This window comes from Mobula birostris, chromosome 19, assembly GCF_030028105.1.
Source record: "Mobula birostris isolate sMobBir1 chromosome 19, sMobBir1.hap1, whole genome shotgun sequence".
Lineage (NCBI taxonomy): Eukaryota > Metazoa > Chordata > Chondrichthyes > Myliobatiformes > Myliobatidae > Mobula > Mobula birostris.
This window is the reverse complement of record NC_092388.1, coordinates 6099185-6120466: the sequence shown is the minus strand read 5'-3', so window position 1 is coordinate 6120466 and position 21282 is coordinate 6099185. Positions and strand designations below refer to the sequence as shown.

Here is a 21282-nt window from a genome sequence, read left to right as displayed (position 1 = left end):
TCCTCTCCACATTCACTCTATCTTGGCCATTTCAATATTTGGTAGGTTTCCATGAGATCCCACCTTCTTCTTCTAAACTCCCGTGAGTACAGGTCCAGAAACATCAAACAGGCCTCATATATTAACCCTTTCATTTCCAGAATCATCCTCATGAACTTCCTCTAGACCCTCACGTCCTTTCATAGATAAAGGGCCCAAAACTGCTCACAAAACTCCAATTATGGTCTGACCAATGCCTTATAAAACTTCTGCATTCCACCCTTGCTCTTATATTCTAGTCCTCTCAAAATGAATGCAAATAATCCAAATGCTTTCCTCACCATCAACTCAATCTGCAAGTTAAACTTTATAGATCCCTGCATGAGGACTCCCAAGTCCCTTTGCACCTCTGATTTCTAAACTTGGTAACCTGACTTTAACTAGTGTTCAGACAGTGTTAACTAGTGCTTTCCATTTAGGCCCCCTGCGTGTCTGAACTCCATTGCGGTTTTACAGTCAAAGTCAAAGTAAATTTATTATCAAAGTACTTCTATGCTCAGTGGCCACTTTATCAGGTACACCTGTACATCTGTACATTAATGCAAATATCTAATCAGCCAATCACGTGACAACAACTCAATACATGAAAGCATGCAGACATGGTCAAGAACTTCTGTTGTTGTTCAGATCAAACATCAAATGGGGAAGAAATGTGATCTAAGTGACATTGACCGTGAAATGATTGTTGGCGACAGACAGGGTGGTCTGAGTATCTCAGAGAGTGCTGATCTCCTGGGATTTTCACACACAACGGTCTCTAGAGTTTACAGAGAATGGTGCAAAAAAAAACATCCAGTTAATGGCAGTTCTGTGGGAGAAAACTCCTTGTTAATGAGAGAGGTCAGAGGAGAATGGTTCAAGCTGACAGGAAGGCGACAGTAACTCAAATAACCAGGTGTTACAACAGTGGTGTGCAGAGGAGCATCTCTGAATGGACAACACGTTGAACCTTGAAACGGATGGACTACAGCAGCAAAAGACTATGAAGAGGGGTACAGGAGGTAATTAATAACATGGCTACTCAGTGTATGTCACCATATTCTACTTTGAGATTGATTTTCTTGCAGACGTTTAAGGGAAAATAATCAAATACAGTAGAATTTATGAAAAAAAAACTATTTATAAATGAAGACTGGCAACCAATGTGTAAATAAAAAAATTGAGCAAATAAAATCAGTGTGTGAGCGTTCTACTGTAGCAGGAATGCCAAGTGTGTTGAATGCTGATTGAGATACCACGCACACCCAATGGACCGTCAATAAGCACATTACACGCATGACAAGATCGTACATGTATTTTTGCTGATCATACCTCATAATCGGTTTTCCATTGCAAACTCTGTGCTTTGCAACAGAATTTCCAGCCTATAAAAATTTGCAGCACGTTTAACCCAGCTCATCTATGCAGACTTTTTATTTCGAGAGAAACTGCCTCTCATTCTCTTTAACCCCGGTAGCACACACATCTGCCCCATTCTCTTTAATCCCAACAACACACACATCTGTCCCTTTCTCCTTTCACCAACAACACGCACATCTGTCCCTTTCTCCATAACCCCCGCACCACACACATCTGTCCTTTCTCCTTTCTCCAACCTCCAACATCACACACATCTGTCCCATTCTCCTTTCTCCATCACACACATCTGTCCCTTTCTCTTTAACCCCAACAACACACACACACATCTGTCGCTTTCTCCTTTCTCCAACATCACACACACATCTGTCCCATTCTCCTTTCTCCAACATCACACACATCTGTCCCTTTCTCCTTAACCCCAACAACACACACATCTGTCCCTTTCTCCTTTCTCCAACACAACACATACATCTGTCCCTTTCTCCTTAACCCCAACAACACATACATCTGTCCCATTCTCCATAACCCCAACAACACACACGTCTGTCCCATTCTCCTTAACCCCAACAACACACACATCTGTCCCATTCTCCTTAACCCCAACAACACACACATCTGTCCCATTCTCCTTAATCCCAACACACACATCTGTCCCATTCTCCTTCACACACTTTAACACCCCTTTAAACACATTTGTACTGTTTACTGTTGTATTATGTATTTATAATCTTCATTCATTTATGCATCGTGGATTTATTAACAAGAATATCAGTACTTGGATTCATTGAAAACTACAGCACAGAAGCTGATCCTTTGTGAGCCATCTAGTCCATGCCAAATCATTATTCTGCCTCGTCCCATCAACCTATATCTGGACCATAGCCCCCCATACCTCTCCCATTCATGTATTTATCCAAATTTTTGGTAAAGGTTGAAATCGAAGCAGCATCCACTACTTCTGCCAGCAGCTTGTTCAACACTTTCACCATGATTTGAGTGAAGAAGTTCCCCTTAAAATTTTCACCTTTCACACTTAACCTAGGACATAGTCTCACCAAATCTCAGTTCAAATACTCCGCCTGCATTTACCCTATATGTACCCCTCATAATTTTGTATACCTCTATCAAATCTCCTCTTATTTTCCCACACTCCAGGGAATGAAGTCTGAACCTACTCAACCTTTTCCTATAACTGAAGTCTTTAAGTCCCGGAAATCTTCTCTGCACTCTTTCAATCTTACTAATATCTTTTCTCTTGGTAGGTGACCAAAACTGTACACAATACTCAAAATTACGCCTCACCAACATTTTAGACAACTTCATCTTAACATCCCATTTCCTGTACTGAGTACATTGATTTATGAAGGCCGATGTGCGCTAAGCTTTCTTTATGATCCTATCTACCTGTGACGCCACTTTCTAGGCACTATGGATGCGTTCCCAGATCTACCACACTCTTCAGTGTCCAATTGTTCACTGTGTAAGTCAAAGCTCAAAGTTCAAAAATAACCAATAAAACAATAAAGCAAATAACCAATGAAAGACCACACCAACAAGGAGGACAAAAGACGATAAACTTTGCAAATATCAACAGAAAGAAAAAAATAAATAAGCAATAAATATTGAAAACATAAAGAGTCCTTGAAAGTGAGTCCAAAGTTTGTAAGAACAGTTCAGTGATGGAGTGAGTGAAGTTATCCCCTCTGGTTCAGGAGCCTGATGGTTGAGGGGTAATAACTGTTCCTGAACCTGGTGGTGTGAGTTCTGAGGCCCCTGTACCTTCTTTCTGATGGCAGCAGCGAGAGGAGAGCATGGCCTGGGTGGCGAGGGTCCCTGATGATGGATGCTGCTTTCCTGTGATAATGCTCTGTGCAGATGTGCTCACTTGTAGGGAGGGCTTTACCTGTGATGGAATTGGCTATATCCAACTACGTTTGTAAGATGTTCTGTGCAAAGGCATTGGTGTTTCCATACCAGGCTGTGATGCAGCCAGTCAGTATGCCCCCTGCTGCCCTGCCTATCCGGGTTTTCCCTCATGAAGTGTAACAGCTCACAATTGCTTTTGGAAAGGGAAGGTACCACTGTGTTCTCCTCCAACCTCCAAAGCACTCACACAGAGTTTACAGAGTAATTAAGAGACAACTGGACTTGTATGCATCTGGTACCTAGGAAATACCACACAAACTAAAATCATCTGCCTCTTACTAATATCACTCTCACCATTTTTCGATTCTGGCATATTTACTCAATTAACAAACTGAGTCTAAGCTTCTCACTGCCATGTCTCATGTCTCTGGATTTGTAAGTCTGACCTCTGGATTAATTGTCTGATTGCTGATTGGGATGACACAGTTTTCTGGCGATTAGTGTAATGCAATTACATCGGCAGCAAACCAGGTTCATTTCCACCGCTGACCGTAAGGAGCTTGTAAACTCTTCCCGTGACGTGTGGATTTCCTCTGGGTGCTCTGGTTCCCTCCCACACTCCAAGGACCTACCGGTTAGTAGGTTAATTGTTCACATGGGTGTAATTAGACAGCAGAGACCCATTGGGCCTGTTACTAAAAAATTATTCTTTAAACTGCTGTGCCTTATCGCAAGGGACTGTCCAAGATTAGATTTTTTCTGGTCAGATTATGCTACTGGGATTTGGCTATGTGCAAATAAAAAGTTAGGGAACTTAATAAAAGATTTTTCCTTATATCAATTTTATCATAAGACCATTAGACCAAGCAGAGTTCACTGCCAAGAAGGCCCAACAGCGCCTTTACTTCCTGAGAAAACTAAAGAAATTTGGCCTGTCCCCTAAAAGCCTCACTAATTTTTATAGATGCACCGTAGAAAGCATTCTTCTAGGGTGCATCACAACCTGGTACGGAAGTTGTCCTGTCCCAGACCGGAAGAAGTTGCAGAAGATGGTGAACACGGCGCAGCACATCACACAAACCAATCTTCCGTCCGTGGACTCACTTTACACTGCATGCTGTCGGAGCAGTGCTGCCAGGATAATCAAGGACACAACCCACCCAGCCAACACACTTTTCGTCCCTGTTCCCTCCAGAAGAAGGCTCAGGAGCTTGAAGGCTCGTACGGCCGGATTTGGGAACAGTTTCTTCCCAACTGTGATAAGACTGCTGAACGGATCCTGACCCGGATCTGGGCCGTACCCTCCAAATATCCAGACCTGCCTCTCGGTTTTTTTGCACTACCTTACTTCCCAGTTTTCTATTTTCTATTTATGATTTATTATTTAAATTTTTAATATTTACTAATTTTTACTATTTTAAATATTTTTAATATTTAATATTTTTAATCCAGGGAGTGGGAAGTGCAGAATCAAATATTGCTGTGATGATTGTACGTTCTAGTACCAATTGTTTGGCGACAATAAAGTATAAAGTAAAGTATAAAATGTAGGAGGAGAATTGGGCCATTCAGACCATTGAGTCTGCTTCATCATTCAATCATGGTTGATTTATTATCCCTCTCAATCCCATTCTCCCGCTATTTCCCCATAACCTTTGACGCCCTGACTAATGTAAAACCTATTAACCTCTGCTTTAACCTATTACCCAATGGCTTGACCTCCACAGCCGTCTGTGGCAATGAATTCCACTACCCTCTGGATAAAGAAATTCCTCCTCATCTCCATTCTAAAGGGACATCGTTCAATTCTGAGACTGTGCCCTCTGGTCCAACTGACCTGAAAAAATCCATAATTCATTGTAACCATCAAAAAAGAGGAATAAATAATAATAATAAAAAAGAAAACAACAGGGGTTTGTTGTCTGCATTTATTTTATTCTAAGACTGAATACAAGTATGACAAATAAATGGACAAAATATTATTACCATATATACAAATGTGTTTGCTGCAGACTTTGGATGGAAGGTAAGAAAATGTATTTTCTTACAGAAGTTACCCAAGATTTAATACGTAATCAGGTAAAACCAAGTTCAGGCACTTAAAAGGAGATCAGGACGATTCAATGCCGGGTTGTGCTTCATCTTAGGAGTGACTGGGTAAAAGGGAGCGATCAGTTGCTGCTGTTCAACTCAGCCCAGAGGTCCCCATCAACACCTCACTAGCTGCTTAGTAATAAAGCACTGTGTTCCCCTGTTAAAATTGTCCTTGATGCAGCCATTTGGTAAAGCAGCATTTTCTTTTTCTAAGGACACACACCAAGTGCTGGAGGACGCTGGAACTTGGTACTGGGGTGGTACAGTAGCATAACAGTTAGCACGAAGCATCACGGTGCCAGTGACCCGGGATTCAGTTCTCGCTGCTGCCCGTTAGAAATTTGTATATTCTCCTGTGGCCCCACGGGTGCTCAGGTTTCCTCTAACATTCCAAAGACATACAGGTTAGGGTTACACACACACAAAACGCTGGTGAACGCAGCAGGCCAGGCAGAATCTATAGGAAGAAGTACAGTCGACGTTTCGGGCCGAGACCCTTCGCCAGGACTAACTGAAGGAAGAGCTAGTAAGAAATTTGAACTGAAGGAAAAGCTAGTAAGAGATTTGAACTTTCAAATCTCTTACTAGCTCTTCCTTCAGTTAGTCCTGACGAAGGGTCTCGGCCTGAAACGTCGACTGTACCTCTTCCTATAGATGCTGCCTGGCCTGCTGCGTTCACCAGCATTTTTTGTGTGTGTTGCTTGAATTTCCAGCATCTGCAGATTTCCTCGTGTTTGTGGGTTAGGGTTAGTAAGTTGCTATTTGGCGCCGTAAGAATGGTGACACTTATCTCCTCGGAATGTGTTGGTCGCCGTCACAAACAACGTATTTCACTGTATGTTTCAAAATAAATGTGACCCATAAAGCTAATCCTTAAGCTTTAATCTTTAAAAATATGCCTGACCTGCTGATCTCCTCCAACATGGTGTGTTTGTTGTTCAAGATTTCCGGCATCCGCAGAATCTCTTGTGTTTCTCACCGGTTGTTGACAACATCATCAGATGCAGTTTCAGCTGTAAGGTGTGTCTCTGTCTAAGTGTCTTTTTGACTGTGAAAGTGAGTGCTGGCATTATAATTTTGCATGGGGATTACCAGTCAAACTTAAACCTTTCCTTACCCCTTGTTGAGAAAACCATCTATTCAGAACGTACCCAAAGTGCATCACAGAATCCTCGTGCAATTCAAACAGTTAATTCACATTAAGGGTATTTGTAATTGGAACTTTTCTCAAAAATTCCATTGTAGCAGGTCAATAAAATGTTCTAGACTGAGATAGATCAGCCTAGATAGGTAGCTTAGACAGGTATCAGTCTATATGGATGAGTTAGAAAAGATAGATGTGGACTGAGATAGATCAGTGTAGATAGCTTAAAGTGATACATATCTGTCTATATAGATGAGTTAGACAAGATAGATGTTCTAGAATGAGATCAATCAGTCTAGATAGATGCAGTAAACACAAAATAATCTGCAGATGCTGGGGTCAAAGCAACACTCACAACACGCTGGAGGAACTCAGCAGGTTGGGCAGCATCCATGGAAACGATCAGTCAATGGCCCGAAACATTGACTGATTGTTTCTATGGATGCTGCCCGACCTGCTGAGTTCCTCCAGCGTGTTGTGAGTGTTAGATAGATACAGTAGATGATGGTTAAGAGGTAAACTGGGAGCAAAGTAATTTTTCAGGTACAGGTCAGTTCTGCTGTAACGAAATTGTAGAACAGGTTTAAGAGAATGAATATTATATTCCTGCTTCATAATCCTTAGTTCACAAATCCACAAACATATCACTGGAGAAAGAAAACTATGTTCACTTTGCAACTCAGGTCAAATAGGCTGCAGGTGGTCACTGAGAATCTCAACTCCCCTTGTCACTACAATAGTCCCACCTTTACCTTGCCAATGAGACCATCGTATGTCAGAGAGGAACTGAACAGCAGACACAAAATGCTGGAGGAACTTAGTGAGTCAGGCTGCATCTATGGAGGGAAATGAACAGTTGGCATTTTGGGCTGAGACCCTTCATCAGAGCTGGGAAGGAAAGGAAGGAGGGGCAAACTCTCTCCTGCTCTCAACCATCACTATAGCTTTATTTATATTATTTCTCACACGTACATCGAAACATCGGAACTTTTTAGTGAAATGCGCCGTTTGTGTCAACAACCAACACAGTCTGAGCATTGTGCTGGGGGCAGCCCACAAATGTTGCAATGCTTCCAATGCCAACATAGCATGCCCACAACTTACTAACCCTAACCCCAACATCCTTGGAATGTGGGAGGAAACCAGAGCACCTGGAGGAAACCCACGTGGTCACAAGGAGAAAGTACAAACTCTTTACAGACAGCAGTGGGATTGAACCCAAATTGCCAGCACTGTAACAGCATTGTGCTAACCGTTATGCTACTGTACCACCCCAGATAGACTTAAAGACTAGAAGACCTGCCAGCTTTTATTCATTCCCCTCCCTCCACCTTCTTTTTTTGCCTTGTGTCCCCTTCTTTTACACTCCAGATGAAGAGTCTTTGCCCAAAACATCAACTGTCTATTCCTTTCCACAGATGCTGCCTGACCGGCTGAGCTTCTCCAGCATTTTGTGTGCTTTGCTCAGGATTTCAAGCATCTGCAGAATCTCTTGTGTCAGAGAGGAATTAAAGGTCCTGCTTTTCAACACCACTGTCAGCCACAGCTATAAATGAAATCTGATACTGACTAAGCTGTTTGTTCAGACTAGTTGAGAGATTTTGTTCTCACGGCGTAGGGCAGGGCAGCCAGTGGACACACACTAGTTATGCCTGGGTAAAAGTAATTCAAAAAAGTTTTTCTAAAATCTATTTTGAGTTATAGGGAAAAGTTGAATAAGTTAGGACTTTATTCCGTAGAGCATAGGGGAATGAGGAGGGATTTGATAGAGGTAAACAAAATTGGGTGGCAGGGTGGAGATACCAAAGGAGGTATAAGGTGCTCCTTCCCTCCGCTAGCCTGTAGGTTATCCTAGGGCAAGGTGTAGCACCTGCATAGCCGCCCAATTAAAGTCACGTGAAGCCATGGGAAGAGATGGTGGATGGTCGTATGAGCAACTGGTGCAAATCACAAGTCCTGGTTATGCGACCGCTAACACCAGGCAGACAATCTCTGGAGAGTATTGATAATGGCTGAGGTTAACCATCTTGCAAGACACTGCCCAGAAGAAGACAATGGCTAACTACTTCTGTAGAAAGATTTGCCAAGAACGATCATGGTCATTGACTATAATCGCCCTCGTCATATGACATGGCACATGATGATGAAGATACAAATTTATGAGGGGTATAGATAGGGTAAATGCAAAAAGGCTTTTTCCACTGAGGGTGAGTGGGATTACAACTAGAGGTCATGGAATAAGGGTGAAAGGTGAAATGTTTAAGGGAAACATGAGGGGGGACTTACTCACTCAGAGAGTGGAGAGAGTATGAAATGAGCTGCCAGCAGAGGTAATGGATTCTGGTACAATTTCAACATTTAAGAGAAACTTGGATAGATACATGGGTAGTAGGGGTATGGGGGGCTATGGTCTAGATGCAGGTTGATGGGACTAGGCCGATTAACAGTTTGGCAGGGACTAGATGGGCCAAAGGGCCTGTTTTTGTGCTGTAGTGTTCTATAACTCTATAGATATGTTACATTCCTTTATTGATCTTGGATATCACATTCCAAGTTCACTTTGGTGGAAGCAAGCATTTTAGAAGAATTTTGTCCTTTATATGAATTAACACAGGAGGCTGAGAGAGCCAGACATTATTCCTATTGTGACTCTAAACAGGGATCGAAAGGTTATTTCGATTCTAGCGCCATTTTTAGAATGCCAGCTATGCGAAGGCTAGGACCCTGACCTTTGTTAGCCACGGCTCCTGATCAGCTGGTTATAGATAGCCCGCAAGTGAGGATTCAGATCTATTCTTGCCCTTCCCTGCTGTTTGTTTTTAGTAGGCAGCCTGACAGAAACGTTTCCCAAGAATAGTTGTCCTCGTCTTCTGCTCCTTACTGACCTTTCCCTTTCTTTGATCATTATTTTCTCAGCCCGGAACCTTTACCCAGCTGGTCTGCAGTTGAAGGCATTGTGCAGTCAGCTAACACCAAAGTGCTTTTTTATTATTTATTAACCCAGTACAGTAATGAGCCTGTGCTGCCCAATTACGTACATCTGACCAAATAGGCTACGAACCCCAACGTCTTTGGAATGTGGGAAGAAACAGGAGCAGCCAGAGGAAACCCATGCAACATGGGGAAAACGGACAAACTCCCTAAAGACAGCGACAGGAATTGAACCCGTGTTGCTGTCAAGGTAATTGCAAACCGCGACACTACTGGGATCGGTGTGGTCCATGGGTGCGTGGAATGCCCTGCCAGGGGTGGTGGGAGAGGCAGACGCATTAGGGACATTTAAGAAACTCTTAGATAGGCACGTGGATGATAGAACAATGGAGAGTTATGTAGGAGGGAAGTTTAGTCTGATCTTAGACTAGGTTAAAAGGTTAGCACAAAACAGTGGGCTGAAGTGTCTGTACTGTGCTGTAACATCTATGTTCCACGTTGTACGTTCTGTGTTCTACACTCTATGTTCTACATCTATGCTCCATAGTCTACATTCCATGCTTTAAGGTGGAGACACTGAGTCTGAGGTCACTTCTCCAAGTTGGTCTCATTTATTCCTTACTTTTCCTCTGACAGCCCACTGGGCATACTTAGAAGATGTCCCCAATGTCAATCTGAAGCAGACAAGTATATGCAGAGAGGGAAGAAAAAGTTTACCACCCCTTGTAGCAGTCGCTTCCACTTTACAATGTCACCTTTCAAACGATGAGCTCAGAATCAGGGGTTCCCAACCTTTTTATGCCATGGACCAATACCCTTAAGCAAGGAGTCCACGGACCCAAGGTTGGGAACCCCTGCGAGCACAATGACGAATCAAAGCATTCCAAACATTACCCTTCACATGCTTCTGACATGAACCAACTGAGGCCTCGTAAGGGATTGGCCAGACTGCATTTAGTATTGTGAGCAGCTTTGGGCCCCACGTCTGAGAAAGGATGTGTTGCCATTGGAGAGGGTCCAGAGGAGATTCACAAGAATGATCCCAGGAATGAAAGGGTTAACGTATGATTTGCATTGATGTTCTTAGGCCTGTGTTCGCTGGAGCTTAGGAGAATGCAGAGGGATCTCATTGAATACTGCTGAATATTGAAAGGCCTAGATAGAGTGAACATGTAGAGAATAATTCCTACAGTGGGAGAGTCTAGGACCAGAGGACACAGTCTTAGAATATGAGCATGTTCCTTTAGAACAGAGATGAGGAGGAACTGCTTTAGCTAGAGGGTGGTGAACCTGGGGAATTCCTTGCCACAGTTAGCTGTGGAGGTCTCGTCATTGGGTATAATTAAAGCAAAGGTTGATGGGTTCTTGACTAGTACAGGCATCAAAGGTTACAGGGAGAAGGGGGTTAGGAAGGTAAATCCACCGTCATGGAATGGTGAAGCAGACTCGATTTGCCAAATGGTCTAATTCTGCTCCTCTTGTCTTATGGAACCAGTTATCGTCTAGGTGGAACCACAGGTAGTGTTAGCTTACTTACTTTGTACATCTTCCGTTTCACTATAGTAATTGGGGAGGTTGGGGGGGGCGGTGGTTTACTTAACTCCTGTTTAATATACATAATGTCACATGAAATGTGAATACCATTCATATCACTGAGCTTTGGAAACCTTCAATTGTTTCGTACCTAGGGAATCACTAGTCATAATTGCTGCTGATTAAAGTGTTTGTCAAGATGAAGAATTCTCCATCTTTGCTATACATTCAGTGGCCACTTTATTAGGTCATTAATACACATATGTAAGCAGCCAATCATGGGGCAGCAACTCAATGCATAAAAGCATGTAGACATGGTCAAAAGGTTCAGTTGATGTTCAGAGCAAACATCAGAATGGGGAAGAAATGTGACCGTGGAATGATTGTTGGTGCCAGATAGGGTGGTTTGAGTATCTCACGAACTGCAGAACTCCTGAGATTTCCATGCACAATAGTCTCTGGAGTTTACTGAGAATGGTGCAAACAAAAAAATCATCCAGTGAGTGGCAGTTCTGTGGGCAAAAGCACCTTGTTAATGAGAGAGGTCAGAGGAGAATGGCCAACTGGTTCAGGCTGACAGGCAAGCGACAGTAACTCAAATAACTTTGCGTTGCAACAGTGATGTGCAGACGAGCATCTCTGAACACTCAACATGTCGAACCTTGAATTGGACGGACTTCAGCTGTAGAAGACCATGAACAAACGCACAGTGGCCACTCTATTAGATACAGGAGGTATCTAATAAAGTGGCCAATGAGTGTACTTAGGAAGCCTTTTTACTGCAATGAGATGTCTTAATCTAGATTTTTTTTAGAAATCACGGCCTGCAATTTCACTGCAGTTAGACCTGTTGTCTACTTCCCTATTGAGAGGGGATGATTTATATAGACACAGAATAATTTCCATTTTAAAACCTTTTTATGAAAGCATTTCACAGCCCGTTATAGCACAGTACTGATGTCATCTGATTCCTCTGGCTTCTTTTGCTTGCTCGGGAGTGACTTTAAATATTCAAGGTGCCTCCTTGCGTCTTCTTGGTTCTGACGCACATAGTACACCACATATGAAATCACCATGGTGAACCAGCCGAACATGGTGACCAGCATCGCTACGTCAGTCGTCTTTTTGGACAGGTTACAGAGGTCGGCCTCGTTGGCAGCGCTGAGGAAGGGCTTGCCCGTGTGCTGCTCCAGGACGGCGGTCTCACAGATGATGTTGTTGGCCGTCTCGTGCTTGGAGGGCATGTCGCGAAGTACCTGCTGGAGGGTGCAGTCGCAGTGCCATGGGTTGTCAGAAATCTGGGCTCTGCCCTTGAGCTTGCTGAAGGTGTCCTTGTGGACACTTTTGATCTTGTTGTTTGAAAGATCAAGCGTCTGCAAAGTGTCAGCCACCCCTTTGAATGCACGCTCCTCTATGGACTCAATAGCATTCTTGGACAGATTCAGTACTTTGAGATGGTGCAGGTCTTTGAAAACCTCATTGGGAACAGACCTTATTTGATTCGAGTCCAAGTAGAGTAAGGCGGTGTCTGGGGGAAGGTCCTTGGGAATCTCTTTAAGGTTTGCGTTGCTACAGCTTACGTTCAGGCTGCTGGCGTGAGAACACAGACAGCCTTTGGGACACATGCTGGTGGAGTGAAAGCACAATGTCAAGAGCACAAAACCCTGCAGCAGAAAATACGTGGAGAGGGAACGAGCTAGGAACAGGTCCATCAGCTTCATGCTGAGATGTCTGCATAATCACATGGCCAATTACTTCATCCAACAATGTGCATGCAGAGTGCGGAAATAATCCTTTGCTCTTCAGAAAGCATTTTGGTCCGGTCACGCTGTCCACTTACATGGCATCAAAAGTGTTATATCTGAAAGAGATTTGCATGGACGTTAGAAGTGATACAGCCAAGTTTAAGTGCACAGTTTATTTAACATACAGACTATTTATTAATTTATTTAGATACAGTGTCAATCAGATCCTTTGATCCCAAGTGCCTGTGTCCTCACTATATTGTCCTATCGTTCTATGACAATGCATTAGGCACTAAGTTTCATTGTTTATGAGCAATAGTCCCTTAAAACTGTAACATTAAGGCAGTGGAAATTTTGACACACTATTTTGTTGGTAATGGAATACATAGTTTTCCAGGCATTGCACAGTAAGTCTTCTAGATGGTGGAACAATTATTTTGATTCCATTAAACAAATTAAATGAAACTTGAAGTGGAATTTATTTTTATCTACACAAGTAGATATACACAAAACTATGGGGGTAAAGAGAGGGTAAATGCAAACAGGCTTTTTCCACTAAGGTTGGGCGGGACTACAACTAGAGGTCATGGGTTAAGGATGAAAGGTGAAATGTTTAGGGGGAACATGAGGGAAATTTTCTTCACTCAGAGGGTGGTGAGAGTGTGGAATGAGCTGCCAGCATGCAAGCTCAATCTCAACATTTAAGAGAAATTTAGATAGGTACATGGATAGTAGGGGTATGGAGGGCTATGGCCCCAGGACAGGTCAATGGGAGTAGGCAGTTTAAATGGTCCAGTGTACACTCGATGGGCCAAAGGGCCTGTTTCTGTGTTGTACTTTCCTATGACTCTGAGACGCTATGACCCACAGGTACAATGAAAAACTTTCTTGCAGCAAGTTGCTAAATGATGGTGATTAGGGTTTTGCCAGCTGGTTCAGGGACGGAATGGCTGAATTGAGGTAAATTATAAATATATGTGAGGTAGATGTTCTTGTGCCTGATGATGCGGGACTTTAGGCTTCTGTATCTACACTCAGTGCCACTTTACTAAATAGACCTGCTCGTTAATGCAAATACCTCATCAGCTAATCATCTGGTACCAACTCAATGCATAAAAGCACGTTCAAGAGGTTCAGTTGTTGTTCAGACCAAACATCAGAATGGGGAAGAAATGTGATCTAAGTGACTTTGTGGAACGAATGTTGGTGTCAAACGGGTTGGTTTGAGTTTCTCAGAAACTGCTGGTCTCCTGGATTTTCATGCACAACAGTCTCCAGAGTTTATAGAGAATGATGCAAAACTCAAAAAAAATCATCTAGTGAGTGGCATTTCTGTGGGTGAAAACGTTTTGTTCATGAGAGAGGTCAGAGGAGAGTGGCCAGACTGGTTCAAGCTGACAGGAAGGTGACAGTAACTCAAGTAACCACACGTCACAACAGTGGTGTGCAGAAGAGCATCTCTGAATGCACAACATGTCAAACCTTGAAGTGGATGGGCTACAGCAGCAGAAGATCATGAACGTACACTCAGTGGCCACTTTATTATGTATAGGGGACACCTAATAAAGTGGCCACTGGGTGTATTTGATGGTCATGCTGTGAGTGTTGAGGACATTTTACGATGAGGCAGCTGAATGTTTGTGATGTGCCCGGTGGCAGCAGGCTGGAACAGCTTGTCTAACAGATGGCAAACCCAGGGGAGGAGTCTGGTTGGGTGGATCATGTCACGTACTGTGGAAGACAGTGCACTGTGTCAGGCCTCACTCGCCAGCTGGATGGAACTCTCCTTCTGGAGAACGTTCTGGTAGGTGTACGTAAGGAACCGGTATGTTCCCAGTCAGCCCAGGAGGTTACCATCACCACAAATTAAACTTAGGTCCTCCTTGTTCACTTGTTCATGAATGTGAAAGATCTTAGAGCACTGGTTTGAATAAGATCAATTATCTCCAGAGTCTAAAACTTGAGTCAAAAACAAAATCTCCTGGATCTTTGCTACAGGGACTTGACCACACTTTATAGGCTGGAGGATATTTTGGCACATCCCAAAAGGACACACAGTCTCTATCTTACAAGACAATATGTCGTCATTTTAATCAAAATCTCTAGGCTCTGAGCTCTTTGAAATTCACCCACTTCATTTCAGCAACAGAATTCTCAATGTACGTTACACAAAGACACTCCTGCAATCCTATCTTCAAACCTAAAAATCAGTTATGAAAAAGTGTGTGCAATTAGCTCAAGTCACAAGGAACTCGTTCAATATTTGACCTACAAAATAGGCAGAGAGGGGACCTAAGCATCAGAGATTCTGCAGATGCTGGAAATCCAGAGCAAGACACACAAAATTCCAGAGGAACTCAGCAGGTCAGGAAGCATGCGTGAAAATGAATAAACAGTCGATGTTTCAGGTCGAGACCCTTCTTCGGGACTGGAAAGGAAGGGAGAAGATGCCAAAATAAAAAGGTGTGTGGAGGGGAAGGAGGACTAGCTAGAAGATGATAGGTGAACCCAGGTAGGTAGGAAAGGTAAAGGCCTGAACATAAAGGAATCTGATAAGAGAGGAGAGTGAATCATAGGAGAAAGGGAAAGAGGAGGGAACCCAGGGAAGATGATAGGCAGGTGAGAAGAGGTAAGGGGCCAGAGTGTGGAACAGAAGAAGAGGGAAAAAAAATTACTGGAAGGAGAAATTGATGTTCATCCCATTAGGTTGGAGGCTACCCAGACAGAATATAAGGTGAGGAGGACTGCAATACCGGAATGGGAATGAGAATCAGAATTAAAATGTTTGGCCACCAGGAAGTTCCAGTTGAGATGGAAGGAGTGGAGGTGCTCGATAAAGCGGTCCCCCAATTTACGATGGCTCTCATCAATGTGAAGGAGGTCACTGCGGGAGCTCTCTTTACAAATAGACGGCCCCAGCAGTTTCACCTGGAAGGACTGTTTGGGGCCTTGAATGGAGGTGAGTGAGGAGGTGAATGGACAGGTGTAGCATTGTTTCCGCTTGCAGAAATACGTGCCAGTAAGGAGATTAGTGGGGAGGGACAAATGGACAAGGAAATCATGGGGGCACAATCCCTGCCTCCATGACAGTGAGGGAGAGGTAAAGATATGATTGGTGGTAGGATCCCTTTGGAATTTACGGAGAATGTCGCTTTGGATGTGAAGGCTAATGGGGTGGTAGTTAAGGGCATGGGGAACTCGATCACTGAATTGAATTGATTTTATTTCTTACATCCTTCACATACATGGGGAGTAAAAGTCTTTATGTTACATCTCCATCTAAATGTGCAATCATAGTAATTTATAATAAATGGAACAGTCAATGTAATTTAGAGTACACTCAAATCAGCGTGAGTTCATCAGTCTGATGGCCTGGTGGAAGAAGCTGTCCCGGTGCCTGTTGGTCCTAGATTTTACACTGTGGTACCGCTTCCCGGATGGTAGCAGCTGGAATAGATTATGGATGGGATGACTTGGGTCCCCAATGATCCCATGGGCCCTTTTTACACACCTGTCCTTGTAAATGTCCTGAATCATGAGAAGTTCACAACTACAGATGCTCTGGGCTGTCCACACTACTCTCTACAGAGTCCTGCGATTGAGAGAGGTATAGTTCCCATACCAGGCAGTGATGCAGCCAGTCAGGATGCTCTCAATTGTGTCCCTGTAGAAAGTCCTTAGAATCTGGGGGCCCACACCAAAATTCCTCAACTATCTGAGGTGAAAGAGGCGCAGTTGTGTCTTTTTCACCACACAGCTGATGTTTTCAGACCACGTGAGGTCCTCGGTGATGTGGATGCCAAGGAACTTGAAGTTGTTCACCCTCTCAACCCCAGATCCATTGATGTCAATAGGAGTTAGCCCGTCTCCATTCTTCCTGTAGCCCACAACCAGCTCCTTTGATTTTGCGACATTGAGGGGAGAGGTTTTTTTCTTGACACCACTGTGTCAGAGAGATGACTACTTCCCTGCAGGCCACCTCGTTATTGTTTGAGATAAGGCCAATCTATGTAGTGTTGTTGGCAAATTTAATTAGCAGATTGGAGCGGTGGGTGGCGATACAGTCATGGGTATACAGGGAGTAAAGGAGGGGACTCAGTACGCAGCCCTGAGGGGCTCCTGTATGGAGAGTCAGAGGGGTGGAGGTGAGGGAGTCCACTCTTACAACCTGCTGGCGATCTGACAGGAAGTCCAGGATCCAGCTGCACAAGGCAGGGTCAAGGGCGAGGTCTCTGAGCTTCCTGTCGAGCCTGGATGGAACTATGGTGTTGAATGCTGAACTGTAGTCCAAGAACAGCATTCTCACATAAGCATCCTTCTTCTCCAGATGTGTAAGGACGGTCTGTGGAGCAATGGCTATTGCGTCATCTGTCACAATCTGTCGGTTGTGTCGGTAGGCGAATTGTTAAGGCAGAAGGAAGATGAGGTGAGTGCGGATGTCTGGGAAACAGAGGAGATGCTGGTGAGGGTAGCAAAACCACATTCTTTGAAGAAGGAGAACATCTCTGATGTCCTGGAAAGGAAAACCTCATCCTGGGAACAGATGCTGTGGAGATGAAGGAAGTGAGAAAAGAGAACAGCATTTTTACAGGAGATAGGTTGGGAAGAGGTATAGTCAAGATAGCTGTGGGAATCGATAGCCTATAAAAGATGTTGGTCAACAGTTTGTCTCTAGAGATGGAGACAGAGAGCGATCGAGAAACATAGAAACATAGAAAATAGGTGCAGGGTAGGCTATTTGGCCCTTCGAGCCTGCACTGCCATTCAGCACGATCATGGCTGATCATCCAACTCAGAACCCTGTATCTGCCTTCTCTCCATACCCCCTGATCCCTTTAGCCACAAGGGCCATATCTAACTCCCTCTTAAGTATAGCCAATGAACTGGGCTCAACTGTTTCCTGTGGCAGAGAATTCCACAGATTCACCACTCTCTGTGTGAAGAAGTTTTTCCTCATCTCAGTCCTAAAAAGGCTTCCCCTTTATCCTTAAACTGTGACCCCTCATTCTGGACTTCCCCAACATCAGGAACAATCTTCCTGCATCTAGCCTGTCCAATCCCTTTAGAATTTTATACGTTTCAATCAGATCCCCCCTCAATCTTCTAAATTCCAACAAGTATAAGCCTAGTCGATCCAGTCTTTCATCATATGGAAGTCCTGCCATCCCAGGAATCAATCTGGTGAACCTTCTTTGTACTCCCTCTATGGCAAGAAAGGGGAGGGAGGTGTCAGAAATGGATGAACTGAATTTAAGGGCAGGGTGAAAGCTGTTCAAATGAACACACTCACTAACCCTAACCAGTAAGTCTGGAATAATGGAAGAAATCGAAGCACCTAGAGGAAACCCACACGATCATCGGAAGAATATACTAACTTCTTACAGACAGTGGTGGGAATTGAAGCCCGATCTTACAGTTGGTGCTGTAAAGCAATGTGCAAACTGCTCTGTTACCATGCTGCTCTTGTGAGTAAAGATGCTGCTTTTCTACTTATGGCTATTTAAAATTATTTTTCTTTTATTTTCCGAAATCAGAACACCTTATTCCTTATGTCAATACAGTCCTCTTTAATTGAGGTGCTGCCATATATCCAGCCCCTGCACTTACATGACCACTCAGTGGGATGGGTGTGACCGCGTCAGAGTTGATATTTTCCCTGAGGGCCTTTACACAAAGTTCACTCAGCATTTTCGTGCCAAGATTAAAATGTCTGCTGGCATGAGCAACTGTCAACTCTAACTCATGCCAAAGTATGGGGAAGCATGCTAATTGGCCAACATGCTGAGCTGTTAAAGAGAATCTCTTAAACCATTTGGAAATATTTACGTTAACTAAAAGTGATAGATTGTTGTTGAAGCAGCAGCCAATCTGCAATGGCACTCTCCCAAGCTGTCCTTAGTTGTACTATGGTCCAAAGACGCAATTCAAAGTTCAGCTTTTACAATAGTCTTTACAATTAAATATCAACATTATTGACTCTTGTCCCGTGGCCATACTGTTGGCCAAAAAGAACAAAAATCTGCCAGTGAACAGGAATGAGGTAAGGCAGCTGAAGCAGACAAAGTAAATGTCTCTGTCCTTGCCACGTGGTTGCAGGAATGGAGGCTGCCATTTTGTGAACTGGTTAGTAAACTGGTTCTTACTCAGGAACAGCTGAGCGGGTGAGAGGAAGGAGTAAGGAGGGAGGATGGAGTAATTACTGGAAGTTAGAGAAATCAATATTCATGCCAACAGGTCGGAGGGTGCCCAGTTGGAATTTGAGGTTTTGCTCCTCCAACCTGAGTTTGGCCTCATCGTGGTAGCAGAGGAAGCCATGGAGTGATAGGGACAGATACCTGTCAAATGATTCAATACAAGGAAGTTTATATTGTGCTTGTAATGTATCCAAGGCATTCTCTAGGGCAGGAGTTCCCAACCCCTTTTACGTCATGGACCCCTACCATTAACCGAGGAGTCTGTCAACCCCGGGCTGGGAAGCCCTTCTCTAGGACCTTATTTAAGTGTTTATGGTAAGGTTTGTTATGTTTTGTAACTTCAAAACATTAAACTAATTCAAAGGAAGACATGGGAGTCTGAAATATGAGTCTAACATCACGTTTACTTTAAGCAAGACACGCACATATCAGGCGGCGGTGTGATGACAAATGTAGTTCAGGTATTTACACATATAACCCGTAATTGAATTCTTTATAAGAACAAAAATGCTTAATCAACCAATATATATACAAGATTACTCAAATATTAACTACACAACAGTACAATTGACATCCTTTTTGGCCAATAAGATTAATAACATGTTTACGTTCCTCTTACTTACTGCCTGTTACAACTCCTCCATCTCTGTCCATCCTTGGCCTTATATTGCCACACACAGATTCTTCATTGCTGTTTCTGTAACAGTTCTGTTTCACCAGTCAGAGCTGTTAGCCCTGAGCTGAACCCCCAAACCTGGAGGCCCTGTGGACACTCTTAGTCTGGCCTCCACGTTTGGTATGGGTGACTCTACCAAGCTCTTCATAGAATTTATCTATATCCTCATTTGTTCCATCTGTTGTTGGTGCATTTACCTGTATAGTTGCTAAATCAAATGGTTGTCCTCTGAATCTAACAAGGAGCACTCTTTCTGATATTGCCCAATGTCCTAAAACACTTCTTGCCATGTTTTCATCCATAAGAATTCCTACTCCATTAGTATGGGATGTTCCACAAGAATAAACTAGTGTTTTATTTCTAATCCGACATTTTCCAGCACCTATCCAACGAACTTCGCTAATTCCCATGAAGTTAATCTTTAGTCTTTCCATTTCATTTATCACATTGTTCAACCTTCCTGCTTGATATAGGGTTCTTGCATTCCAAGTGGCAATAATTTTCTTTTGTGTTACATGAATTTTATGAGCAGTAGCTTGATGACGGTTGGGGATCCCCTGCTGACCAGAATCAATGCTAAAGTAGGACAAGGTGCTGATGGAAATACCATAGGAAAATTTGGACTAGGGGAAAGAAATGAACGAGGTGAGAAATGGGTAGAATGGTGCAAGATGAATAATCAGGTCATTATGAAGACCTACTTTAAAAACCATCCAAGATGCTTGTGGGCCAGGAAAAGTCCAGGTGATAACATCAGAAATCAAATTGACTTTATTACTATAAACCAAAGATTTAGAAACTCAGTGACTCAATGCAAAGCATATCCAGGTACAGATTGTAATAGTGACCATAACCCAGGAGTATGTCATGTAAAAGTAAAACTTAAAAAACTAAAGAAGCAAAAACCTGAACAATCCCTTGACTACTTGCAATTCATTAAAGAAGAAAACTTAAGACAAAAATTTACAATTGAAGTAAGAAATAGATTTCAAAGTCTAGAAATAGAATCTGTTGAAGATGATAGCAATCATGTAGAAATGAAATATAACTCTCTAAAGGATGCCTTGGTAGAATCAGCAAAGTCAGTGATTCCTATAAAAGAAAAAAGCACAAAGAATAAATAGATGACAGATGAAATGAAAAATCTAATGGAAGAAAGGAGACGGAAGAAAGCAAATCCTATAGAATGTAAGTCCTTGGATAAAAAAGTTAAAAGCTTATGTCAAAAAGCAAAAGAAGAATGGTTAAACCAGGAATGTGAGCAAATAGAAAGAATCCCTGTTACTGATCCAAAAAGGTTACATCAACAAATCAAGAATATCACTGGTAAAAAGTTCCTCTGTTCTTCAGGTGGATGTTTGAAAGCAAAGGACAGTACCATTATCATGGAAAAAGATGAGATTATGAACAGATGGACTGAGTATATTCAGGAATTGTTTGAAGACGACCGAGGCGAAAAAACAGAAATTAAGAAAAACATTGAAGGTCCAAGTATTTTAAAATCTGAAGTCCGTAATGCAATAAATAAGATGAAGAAAGGAAAGGCAGCAGGTCCTGATGAACTAGTAATAGAACAAATTATCACCCTTGAAGATTATGGAATTGAAAAGCTTACTGATTTAATCAATGACATTTATGAGACTGAAATAATACCTGAAGAGATGAAAACATCAGTATTCATCACTCTTCCGAAGAAACCTG

General features: G+C 42.9%; 1 protein-coding gene across 4 annotated transcripts in view; it reads right to left on the bottom strand.

The window, feature by feature from the left end:
* Positions 1-11865: 11865 nt before the first annotated feature.
* lrrc3b (leucine rich repeat containing 3B) overlaps positions 11866-21282 on the bottom strand; it is a 51528-nt gene continuing 42111 nt past the window's right edge. For all 4 annotated transcript variants that reach the window (XM_072283166.1, XM_072283165.1, XM_072283167.1 and 1 more), the window contains one exon: positions 11866-12827. In XM_072283166.1, the coding sequence (XP_072139267.1) occupies positions 11908-12687 (780 nt within the window). In that variant the 5' untranslated portion in view covers positions 12688-12827 and the 3' untranslated portion in view covers positions 11866-11907. The remainder of the gene's footprint in view (positions 12828-21282) is intronic.